The sequence below is a fragment of the Protobothrops mucrosquamatus genome, unplaced genomic scaffold (assembly GCF_001527695.2).
Source record: "Protobothrops mucrosquamatus isolate PMUCROS unplaced genomic scaffold, P.Mucros_1.0 scaffold1121, whole genome shotgun sequence".
In the NCBI taxonomy this organism is placed as follows: Eukaryota; Metazoa; Chordata; class Lepidosauria; order Squamata; family Viperidae; genus Protobothrops; species Protobothrops mucrosquamatus.
The window spans coordinates 37,181-49,545 of NW_015387339.1; the positions used below are offsets into that span (position 1 = coordinate 37,181).

At 42.6% G+C, this 12,365-nt stretch overlaps 1 protein-coding gene across 1 annotated transcript in view; it reads right to left on the reverse strand.

The window, feature by feature from the left end:
* The window catches only part of PCDH15 (protocadherin related 15), a gene marked incomplete at its 3' end in the record, with an annotated part of 345,211 nt that overhangs the window by 34,989 nt on the left and 297,857 nt on the right, over nucleotides 1-12,365 (reverse strand). Inside the window, exon 19 of the mRNA XM_015820330.2 lies at nucleotides 2,961-3,091. Within this exon, the coding sequence (XP_015675816.2) occupies nucleotides 2,961-3,091 (131 nt within the window). The remainder of the gene's footprint in view (nucleotides 1-2,960; nucleotides 3,092-12,365) is intronic.

Sequence of the window (12,365 nt, forward strand, 5' to 3'; positions counted from 1 at the left end):
TATCACAGTGGTCCAGACCAGACATAGCTTGCGCAGTAAGCATTTTAAGTCGTTTTACTGCTGCACCTACAAAGTTACATTGGATGGGTGTAAAGAGGGTTCTCAGATATTTAAAGGGAACTATAAATTTAGGTCTTCAAATACAGATTACTGAGGAATTGAAATTAAAGTGTTATGTCGATAGTGACTATGCAAATGAAATAAACACAAGGAAATCAAATTCTGGGATTATAATATTGTTTGGAGGGACTCTGATTGGATGGAAGTCCAGAAAACAAACAACTGTTGCTATTTCAACAGCGGAAGCAGAGTTTATTGCTTTAATCTGAATTGTGTTCTGAAGTAACATGATATGTACAGTTGTTGCAAGATTTAAATATTAATGTAAAAGAATCTGTAAAGGTATTTGAAGACAATGCTGCCTGTATAAAAATGGCAACTGGTGACAGGGTGAAGAACAGAAGTAAACATGTAGACATTAAGTATTGTAATGTCAGGGAAGCTGTAAAAAGAAAATTGATTAGTTTACATCGTTGTTCTTCTGAGGATAATTTGGCAGACATGATGACTAAACCATTGGGTGGTATTCACTATGGAAAATGTATTAAGTCAATAGGTCTGATGTCTCTTCCTGTCATGAAGGGAGGAGTGTTGGAATATTCATGAGCAGGAAGAGTCATGTGGTAACTCAGTCAGCCAATGTGAGTAAAGTGCTACTGAGTCTGTGCAAAAAGGTTATTGAGTTAGAAGCTGGGTTTCAGTTTCAGGTCTCTGGTCTGTCTCTGCTGTAAGAAGTCTTCATTTATGCTATGTTGCTATGAAGAAGAATATATGGTATTGTAAATATTTTTATATGAATATAAAGAGTTTATTTGAATCAGCTAAATGCAGTCAACTGTGAGAGCTTCTGATTTATTTTTACCAACAGAAATTAAAATTCTCTAACAGTATGTCTAGTCTAATGAAGAGAAGGACCAGGGATGACATCATAGCAGTGTTCCAATATTTAAGGGGCTACCACAAAAAAGAGGGAGTCAAGCTATTCTCCAAAGCACCTGAAGGCAGGACAAGAAGCAACGGATGGCAACTAACCAAAGAGAGAAGCAACCTAGAACTAAGGAGAAATTTCCTGACAGTTAGAACAATTAATCAGTGGAACAACCTGTCTTCGGAAGCTGTGAATGCTCCAACACTGGAAGTTTTTAAGAAGAGACTGTACAGCCATTTGTCTGAAGTGGTATAGGGTTTCCTGCCTGAGCAGAGGGTTGGACTAGATGACCTCCAAGGTTCCTTCCAACTTTATTATTATTATTATTATTATTATTATTATTATTATTATTATTATTATTATTATTATTATTATTATTATTATTATTATTATTATTATTATTAATAATTCTTTGTTATCATTCTGCATTATGACATATCAACACTGTCCCTCATCCATTCTAGCAAAAAAATGAGTGACTGCAATGTCATCTGGATGGATACTTGTTGATTAGAAAAAAAAGGAGAAAGATAAGCTGAAACAGTGAATGAGGCAAAAGCAAGTCCCTAATTTACTTTCTGATCAAATCTTTTAATCCCACACTTATTCCTTACTTTATAAGTAACTCAATGTGGTAAACATGCCTAATACTCCTTCCTCATCCTATTTTCCCCACAACAACAACCCTGTGAGGTGAGCTGGGCTGAGAAAGAGTGACTGGCCCAAAATCATTCAGCTGGCTTTCTTGCCTCAGATGGAATTAGAATTCAGAGTATCCTGGTTTCTAGGCCAGCCATACACCAAACTGGCTCTCCAATTAATATAGTTGGGCTGGTTAATGATCACAATAATATAAGTAGTTAATGTTGGACCTAGCTTGGTAGCCATTTTGTGGAAGTGCCTACAACATATTTTCAAAATTTCAAATGCGCCCATTGTTCCAAAAACATTAGAGAATCATGACTGTTTCACATCATCAGCTTAAAATATATATCAAAACAATCAGAAATGTAATAAATTCAGTGTAGGCCTTTGATACCTTCTATGAATTTGCTTGTCTTCAACCTCTGAAACTTACACCAGATATTTAGAAAGATTTACAGTGATCATGAAACTATGGTAACTTTGTACACTGGGGAAAAATCATTAAATTGAAATGTTTGTCTATTGGAGAAACTAGGAAATCTCTCTCTCTTTTAGATCCTTCATTTAGTTTATAGGAAGGATATCAGGCTTCCTATAAATATATGCCATCAATATGACATTCTCACATTAGCAATCAATTATGAAAACATCCATTGTAACAATTATTAACATTAACTTTCCTGACAATCTAACATAAGTGTTGCTTTTTAAAAATTCAAATTACATTTTTGACTACTTATATTCTTCAGTACCTTGATAAGGAAGCCAGAATTCAGCATTAAGAGCCCCCTCAATTCAGTCTCAGCATTTCAAAAGTGAACATTGTTGGGAAGAAAATATTTAATCACATGCAGTTGTCAAAACTTGCACTTCTTTTTAAGAGTTTAATTAGGCTTTTTCTACAGTACATTTTTGCTGAAAGATTTAAGGAAATGGCAAAACACAGGAATAATAACCCTTCAAAATATTTATTTCCTGTTGGAACTATGGAGTTATTTGAACTAGCTGATTAGCTATTTGAAATGCATTTCTTGCTTATCCTTGTTCCATCTGCATGCTGAGGCTCACTAAAGATTTCTAACAGCAATTATTCCATCAAAAAGAAACCTGGGCCATAGAGTGGGGAAATGCTGGTTGTGGGGAAAAGATTTGCATTGTACCTTATCAATCTTGGAAACAATAATTGAAGTGCACCTTAAGGATAGGCTAGTATTAAAGTGATTGCTGTGAAATCCATATGCAGTAATCACTTCCATTGTTCAGAGGAATAAATCCATTTATGTGGTTTTAAAAGGAATTCTTCTTGCATGAAAAATATTAAGAAAACCTTTCTTTGCTTACCGGAGGGTCCTGATCCTCTGCTTCCACTGTTGTGATAACGGTGCCTTTGATTGCATCGGGAGCAACCATGCCCTTGTACAGAGTTTTGCTAAATATTGGGGAGTAGTCATTCATATCCTGCAAAACATAAAAAGGATTATCAAATTTAGAATGAAGTTACGAACACACAACTTTTTTTTAAAGCTTAGGGTCATTCATTCTGCCCTCTCCCCCAAGCAGTCCATTTGCCAGTACCCATTGTCTGGATTCTTAATTTGCAACTGTCTGTGCTCCAGTCTGGTGCTCAAGAGGAAATTTGCAGCCCAATATTAACTTGTGGTTGTTCATCCATCAATTTCGATGAAGACCTTGACATCTTATGGATTATGGGCCATCAGCGGTGTGTCCGTAGATGGCTGATGAGACCGATGTTAGCACGGAATGTTCTGCCACATACTGAACAGAGAAATGTGGAAACTATTGCTTCAGCATTTGCAGCTCTGGCTTTACGGAGTGCTCGCTTCTCTTGTGCCAAGATTGTCCTTCTGTGTTCATATGTCTGGCAACCCTGGTAAACCAGGGTACGCCATGTCGGTCGATCATGTGCCAAAAATTCCCAAGAGATGGTGTCGATATCCAGGGACTTGAGAGATGCTTTCAGCGTGTCTTTGTATCGCTTCTTTTGTCCCCCGTGCGATCCCTTTCCTTGAGACAGCTCACCATAGAAGAGCTGTTTAGGGATGCGATGGTCTGGCATCCTTACAACATGGCCTGCCCAGCGCATCTGGGCTTTCATCAACAGAGTGTAAACTGATGGTAGGCCTGCTCTGGAGATGACATCTGTATCTGGTATCTTATCCTGCCACCGGATCCTCAGAATTCTGCGAAGGCAAGTCATGTGGAAGTAATTCAGTTGCCTGACGTGCCTCCTGTACACTGTCCAGGTCTCACTGGCATACATTAGGGTAGTTAGCACTGCTGCCTGGTAAACCTTAAGCTTAGTAGCAAGGCTTATTCCACGGCGATCCCACAATTGCCAGAAAACCATTTTGTCTCTTTCATCATAAACATTATAGCTGATCAAACAAACACTATTCCAAGGACTGCATCAATTTTTGCAGCTGATTCAATTCATCAAATAGCATCCTGGACTATAGCTTTAATTAACTACATAAACCAGGTGAGTAATATTTATCTATGACAATGATAAAGTTGATTGCATTAATTTATATTGTTGTGTAGTGGGAACAGTGAGGCATTGAAGACACAGGGTTGAAGTAACAGCTCTTTATTCGGTTCACACAGAAGCAGCTCTAGCAGCCGCTTGACTTATATTTATACGGACCGCCACTAGGCGGCAGCCAATGATTTCAAAGTATGCATTCCCACCTAAAACAAAGGCTTACAGTATATACAGACAAACAGTCGAGGATTCAAACCAAACAATTAGCTAACCATTTTTATAACAGACCTTATGAATACATGACACCCCTTCCCCCTAGATAATCACAATCCATAAATACATGATACCCCTTCCCCCTAGATCAGAGCTTTTCAACCTTTTTACGAATTGTACCACTTTTAGGATATGGCAATATTCGAGTACCACCTAGCAAGGTGTCAAAAACTTGATGACCAAAAAAAAAAACCCTGTTCAAAGTTGCAATTGCACTGAAATGACTTATGACCATTTTTCACAATTATGACCATTGCAGCATGCCCAGGGTCATGTGATTTATATTTGGATGCTTGGCAACTGATTCATATTTATAATGGTCACAGTGTTCTAGGGTCATGTGATCCCCTTCTGCAACCTTTTGACAAGCAAAGTCAATGGCAGAGCTGCTGGTGGCCAAGTGCTAAGGCGGGACTTCCTTTCCTCCATCCCTTCCCTGCCTCCCTTTTTCTCATTCCCATCTCCTTCTGAAGGAAGAATTTGAACCCTCCCCCCATATTTTCCCTCTTCCATATATTGATCAAACAAGGAAAGGCCTCCAGAGACAGAAAAGACAAGCTGCTGAGTGAACTAGCTTAAAAAGGCACATTCCCCTTTAAGAATTAGCTACTGGCTAGAAAGGAAAGTAAGGAGCACAGCCGGCACTTAAGGAAGAAAAAAAATGTAAGTACTAGCTGCCGGCTAAGGCAACCTCCCCAAATGGCTCCATTCATAAGTAAAGGAATGCTACAGGCAAAATCCATTCAGGAGAAAAATACTTCAAAATCCCTTGCAGCAAAACTTACAGCTAACAACAGCAGAGCTATAGATGCTAACACGAGACATCAGCCATCAGCCAAATAGAAATTGCCAAACACTCCTTAAGAACACAAAGCCCTCATTGCACAAATCCCAGAACTTCAAAGTCACAAAAGCACATAAGAATCCTTCCACTCTCCATCTCCTTCCCTCCTCCGTGCCTCACCTCCAGCCATTGCTGCCTTTTTTCATTCCTCTTGGACAGTGACCCCTCCCCCGGGTGCATTTCTTGCCTGTTTGCTGCTGCCAGCACAGGTGGCTGCCACAGCAGTTGTAGATCGGCTCATGGCCAGCCTGCTTGATCTCCTCTCCTCCCACCCTCCCCCTCCTTCTTCTTCCCCTTCGGTGCAGCTGACTCTGCCTCCTCCCAAGGCTGCTGCTTTTTTCTCTCTCTCCCTCTCCTGCCCAAACTGCCTCCTTTTATAGGCTCTCCTGTCTCTGCCCCCCTCCTCTTTTCTCATGGGGGAGGGTGAGCCAGAAGTGAGCCTGGGGCCTTTGCAGCTCCAGAGGACTCTGTCACTGTAAGTCCTTGCCTGTGCTGGCTCTTTCCCTCCCCCACTACACTTGGCTAGGCAGGGTTGCCTGCCACTCATTAATGTACCACAAGTGGTACGTGTACCACTGGTTGAAAAGCCCCGCCCTAGATAATCACAATCCATAAAATGTACATAGTCTTTTAGATAGGCAGGTGGCTTTCGCAATCGTTCTGATCGCTGCATTTCTGCCGGAGGTTCCCGGTCTACCCTTGGCTGGCTGGGTAGACCAGGACTCCGTGACCCGCTAGCTATGGGTAGACTTGAGTCTGGTCGGGCCAGGTAGACCAATCTCTCTTTGGTTCCTCTGGCCAGTATGCTTTCAGCTGGTCTGAATTGCTGGGAAACAAGTCCGCAAACAAGTTCTGAGGGCAATGTTACTCCGGACGGTGGCGACTCACCCAAGATTGAGTCGTCCTGCATGTCTCTGTGAGTCTCGCTGGACCCGGGAGACTCAGATGCGCCGCAGCTGTCATGCAGCTCTTGACTCTCCTCTTGATCAGTGACCAGGGTTAAATTAGCCTGCCGCCGACATAGTTGATCAATGTGGTGGTGCAAAACGGGTCCATCTTCCAGGACCACTTTGTATGACAGTGGTCCTGACACCTTGCAAACCACAGCTACCATCCACGGTGCCCCTTGACCATAGTTCCTTGCCTAAACTCGGTCGCTGACTTGCAAATTCCTCGGGGGCTTGGGCTGCGCTGTCTCAGTTGCCACTTGGTCCGGATGGAGACGGTCCAGCTTCGTAGTCAGCTGAAGTCCCATCTGAGTTCCGCTGGGCTACGGCCCATTGAAGTGCACAGAGTTTTGCGTTGGCAGAGCAAAAAGTCTGCCAATCTGTGATGCCAATCGCCCTTTGTAATTCTTTTAAGTGCTTCCTTGGTCGTCCTTACCATCCTTTCCGCTTGACCATTAGAGGCCGGGTGAAATGGGGCAGAAGTGGCATGTCTAATCATATTAGACTTTAGAAATGACTGAAATTCAGCGGCAGTAAATTGTGCCTCATTATCTGATACAATTACATCAGGTAAGCCATGTGTGGCAAAGATCCTGCACAGTTCCGGGATGGTCCTGCAGTAGTCATAGTAGGGACAGGTGCTACCTCAAGCCATTTGGAGTGACTGTCCACTACAATTAGGAACACCTGTCCTTGGAAGGGTCCTGCATAGTCTATGTGAATCCTAGACCAGGGGGTTTGCGTAGTCTCCCAGCGATGTATTGGAGCTTGAGGCATTTCAGGTCTGGTCTGTTGGCAAACTTGGCATCCTTTAATTTGAATATCCTTATCCAACCCTGGCCACCACAGATATCTTCTCGCGAGTGCCTTCATCCTGACTATTCTAGGATGTCCCTCATGCAGAGATTCTAAGACTCGTTCCTGGCCACCTCCTCAGCACCCAGTTCAAAACACGACTGTTTTGTCAGTGGCTGTCTCAGCAGCCACATCCCCTGCATGAAGGGGAGATTCTGGCAAATCCTGAATTGACAGGATGCATGCAGCAGGTGCGGGATCTGGTTCTGAATTAGGCAGGGGCAACCTGCTGAGTGCGTCAGCATGGCCCATTTCCTTGCCAGGCTTATGAACTAGCCTGTAATTATAGTGTCAACGCTGCTAATATTGAATATTCTTGCTTTGACAAAATATGCAGAACTGTCTGGTATTTTTAGAGTTAATTCAGATGACAGAGAAAGGGAGGAGTTTAGTAAGGAAAGCCCGGGAAAAGGAACGGAAGTGAATCTTTGCCCTCCAGGTTAATTGGAAGATGTGAATCATGACCCCAAAATAGGGGAAGGGAAATGCCTGGAATGTTATGTGCAAAGGGAAGGGAAATTCAGATCTTGGCATGATGTCATGTGTCTGACTAATGAAACACTTCAAAGAACTTTCAGGCATGGTTTAACCTAAAAAAGCCTTTATTAGTGTAGAGGCGTGTCAGCACGGCATGATGGATGCCAAGATCTGAATTTCCCTTCCCTTTGCACATAACATTCCAGGCATTTCCCCTTCCCTATTTTGGGGTCATGATTCACATCTTCCAATTAACCTGGAGGGCAAAGATTCACTTCCGTTCCTTTTCCCGGGCTTTCCTTACTAAACTCCTCCCTTTCTCTGTCATTTGAATTAACTCTAAAAATATCAGACAGTTCTGCATATTTTGTCAAAGCAAGAATATTCACTATTAGCAGCATTGACATGTAGACTGCCATAAAGATTGACCACCTCAGCATCCTTGGAGACAGGATCTGAGGGGTTTGCTTGTCTGCAGTGAACAGACCTAGAAGAGGCTTGTGGTCTGTAAAGACCGTAAATGGGTGACCATAAAGGAAATCATGGAATTTCTTTATTCCTGGAACTATGGCTAACACCTCCTTATCAATTTGTGTGTAATTTCTTTCTATGGGGGAAAGTGTCCTTGAGTAATAAGCTATGGGTGCTTGCTGCCTGTTTGCCATTATATGGCTCAGAACTGCTCCTATCCCGTATGATGATGCATCATATGCCATACTGATAGGCAGTTTTTTGTTAAAGTGTGTTAACACAGAGTCTGAAGACAGCAGTGATTTGACTGCTCTGAAACTATTTTCGTGGGCGCTAGTCCACTGCCATGGTGCCCTTTTATCTAGGAGCCTGTGTAGAGGCTCTGCTAATGCAGCCTTGTAAGAAAGGAAGGCATGGTAAAAATTTAGTAACCCCCAAAATGCCTGTAGCTCCCCCTTTGATTTAGGTCGGGGAGCCTGCAAAATAGCTTTAAGCTTTGAATCAGCGGGGTGTATTCGGCCACATCGATCCAGAAACCGAGGAACTCTGTGGAGTTCACTCCTATTTGACATTTTTCTCTTTTGAGCTTCAGCCCCGCTTCGCAGAACCGCTGAAGAACAGCCCTAAGATGTTCTGCAAGTATTTCTGCTGGCTCACCAGCAATTAGAACGTTGTCAAAATATGGACACACACCTGGAATATTTTTGAGTGTGCATTCCATCACGCTCTGAAAGACCCCAAACTGCAGACGATGAACCCTGAATGCCCCTCTCTATGGATAACTATTGTTTGTGCCTCAGCAGAGGCATCATCCACAGGCAGTTGCTGATAAGCCTGTTCCAGGTCCAGCTTTGCGAATAAGCAACCTCCCTGTAATGATGCCAGGATGTGGCTAACTACAGACACCGGATACGCATGCTGCTGAAGTGCCTTATTAATAGTGCACTTATAATCAGCGCAGATGCACACCTCTCCATTAGGCTTAGCCTGACTATGGGGGTTTCCCACACACTGCTGTCAACAGGTTGCAACACTCCCTGTTGAACGAACTTGTCTAACTCTGCATCAATCTTGGGCTTAAGGGCAAAAGGCACTCTACGAGGCTTTACTCGGATTGGGGCTATGGTTGGATCAAGGTGGAGAGCAATTGGTGCTCCTTTGTACTTCCCTAAGTTGGGGCTAAATACATCAGCAAACTCCTGGCAGACACCTGCCAAATCCACTGTTTGGGTTCTGTTGATGCCAGTCACATGGATGCCCAAGGCATCAAACCAATCCAGGCCGATCAGGCTTGTTTGCTGGCCTTCCACCACTACGTTGTTGAGGGGACCCTCAAACTCTTTGAACTTTACTTTTAACGTGGCTTCGTCTTTAACCACTACGCGCAAATTTTGAAAATCTGTCAAAATTAAATCTGATGGCTTGAGTCTGACTCGTTTCCCGCCATTTCTGCAGACATAGTTAAAAGTCCTGTAAGACATTATAGACACAGCTGACCCAGTGTCCAGTTCCATGGAGCATGGAAATCCTTGTAGCATGACTCTTAGTCTAAGCTTTTCTTTTAAAGGGTGATGTGCTCCAGTTCTGAGAATGCTCCTCCTACCGGAGCAATATCGTACTCTATTCTGCCCGGAGCCCCATTACCTCTCCTGGGGAAGTCTTCAGGTGGAGATTCCCTCTGGTGACCTTTACTGATGATAGCGATGTGGCCCTGTTTGCCACATGCTCAGCACACAGCCTTTCGAAACCTGCATTCTGAGCGCAGGTGCTGTCCTCTGCAGCCAGGGCATCTAGGGAAGAAGGCTGCCTTGTCAAGCTGCCACTGCCTTCTTTCTGGGATCTGCACCTGGTCGATCTCAATGTCACCATCTGGGTCTTCTGTTCTCTATGACTTTTCATGATGCACAGCCATCTGGCTGGGGAAATTCTTTGAGAGACGTAAAGCCTGCGGCCTCTTCTGCCATTACTTCTTTCAGTGCGTCCTGGAATGTCAGGGTCTCTTTAGCAAACAGCCTCTGCTGTAAGTCTCTGCTTCTCAGGCCACATACCAGTTGGTCCCTGAGCTGATCTTCTAAATCAGGGAATTCGCAGAGCCTGGACGCCTGTCGCAGGGCAGCCATGAATTCAGCAGTGGATTCCCCGGGCTGCTGATCTCTCATCTTGAACGCGTGTCTCCATGCGATGATGGACAATCTTGGTTAGAAGTGTTCTTTGAGTCTTCGTTTCAAGTTAGCGAAGGTGACTGACTCCAAAGCAGCAGGAGCGACTAGATTCTCTGCTATATCAAAAGTGGCTTGGCCACACATGCACAACAAGGTTGCAGCTTTTAAACTATCTTCTCTGACCTGGTTTGCTCTAAGGTAGTTTTCAACTCTTGAGACATACAAAATCCATTGTTCGGGGTGTGTTACGTCGAACTCGGACAGTTTGCCAACTTTGGCCATGGCTGGCTGTTACTGGGTCTCCAATGCCTTATGCTGCCAGGGCTTCTGTGAGAATCCTAGGGACGGATCCCTTAGGAAAGTGATACCTCCAGCGTTTGCGTACTGGCAGGCAGAAAGTGGGGAACGCTGTTCCAATCAGGGCGCTGATGCCTGGTCTTACCCCTTAGTGACTCTTAGCTCAAGGTCCTCCAGCTCTTTTCTGCCTAGCAGCATAATCCCACCTTCATCTCCACTGTTGTGTATTGGGAACAGTGAGGCATTGAAGACACAGGGTTGAAGTAACAGCTCTTTATTCAGTTCATACAGAAGCAGCTCTAGCAGCTGCTTGACTTATATTTATATGGACTGCCATTAGGCAGCAGCCAATGATTTCAAAGTATGCATTCCCGCCTAAAACAAAGGCTTACAGTATATACAGACAGACGGTCGAGGATTCAAACCAAACAATTAGCTGTTTTTATAACAGACCTTATAAATAGCTTTAATACATAACATATATAATCACCCATCTCACAATTGCAACTTTAGGGCATGCACAAAGGGTTAAATCCAAACCCAACCATAAAAATAATGAAAGCAATTGTCACTCAAGATAAACCCAACTCTAATAATAAAAAAAGAGAAGCAGTGACAGGCTCCCCTAACTAAACCTGATCAAGGGAACACCCGAGTCTTCCTAAAACAATAGCAAAGTCAGGACTCTACAAATCTCAGAGGATATGGTGTTCAAAAGGTGAGGTACGGCAATAGAGGAGGCATATTTGCTGGGTCCCACCAGATGCCATTGTTTAATAGATGGGACCCAGAGCATGTCCATTCTGCCGGATATAGTGGCATGAATAAAAATAACCAGAAGCAAGCAATCCTGCGAATAAGTATCTTCCAATTCTATGAACTTTGGTTCTATGTAAAATGGAGAAGATTCAGCTACAGCAAGGTAAAATACGCATGTTCAATTTTTTGTAAGGCCAAGACATGAAATTCTACTTCTGGTTTGTTATTTGGGAGATCTGCTGTAGAAAGAAAGGAATAAATACACAAACACACATGCAGTGCCTTGACGGGCAAGGGATTAAAGAAATGGGCATACAGCTTTAATAAGTATTTTCTGGCATATTTATTACCAACAGTTACTACACATTTCCTAAACTCTACAGGAAAACCTCACCTAGGAAAAATGTTAGGCTCAAAATAGCCCAAATCAGTATGCTTTTTAAAAAAAGCTCTTTTCTGTGCTTCCCAACTGACTCCATTTGTTTTTGTTTTTGTCTTTTCGTTCCTTGTTCTCTAATGGGATTCCTTTGGGTGTAGACATACAGTGCCCACTTTATCAATCTTTTTACAGCTAATTAAGAGCAGAAGCAACCTGATAATGGTAAATTAACAACCTTAGCTAATTGCCTTCCATCTGTAGTATAAGATTACCCATTACATCCAAGATTTCATGAATTTGTTCACTTGAGCAATGAGTAGATACAAAGTAAAGAGATTTGTGAATACATTTAACTATCTTTGATAAACCTCAGCAAGATATAATAAGTTTAATTACAAATTTGTTTTTCCGCTTGATGTTTTGTTTATACATTATAAACTAAAGGTCAGAAGTTGAAGAAACCAAGGAAAAGATTTTATTTTAAAAAAATCTTTTTCATAAACTATTACAAATTATGAGTATAAGTGCTACTGAGTTACTTAATTTTGCTTTAGAAGTAAAAGCTTTAGAAAACTGCAGTTGATTTCAATTTCATCTGAAGCTTCCGAGTCAGAAACTGAAGAAATCAACCTTTAAAGCCTACAGACAGACATCTATACGTTTCAGGAGACCTTTACCCTGCAGCAAGTGTTATCCAATTCAGCTAATGAGGGGGCAGATTCTAGCATAGCATTTCACCCAAGATCAGATAATAATAATAATAAT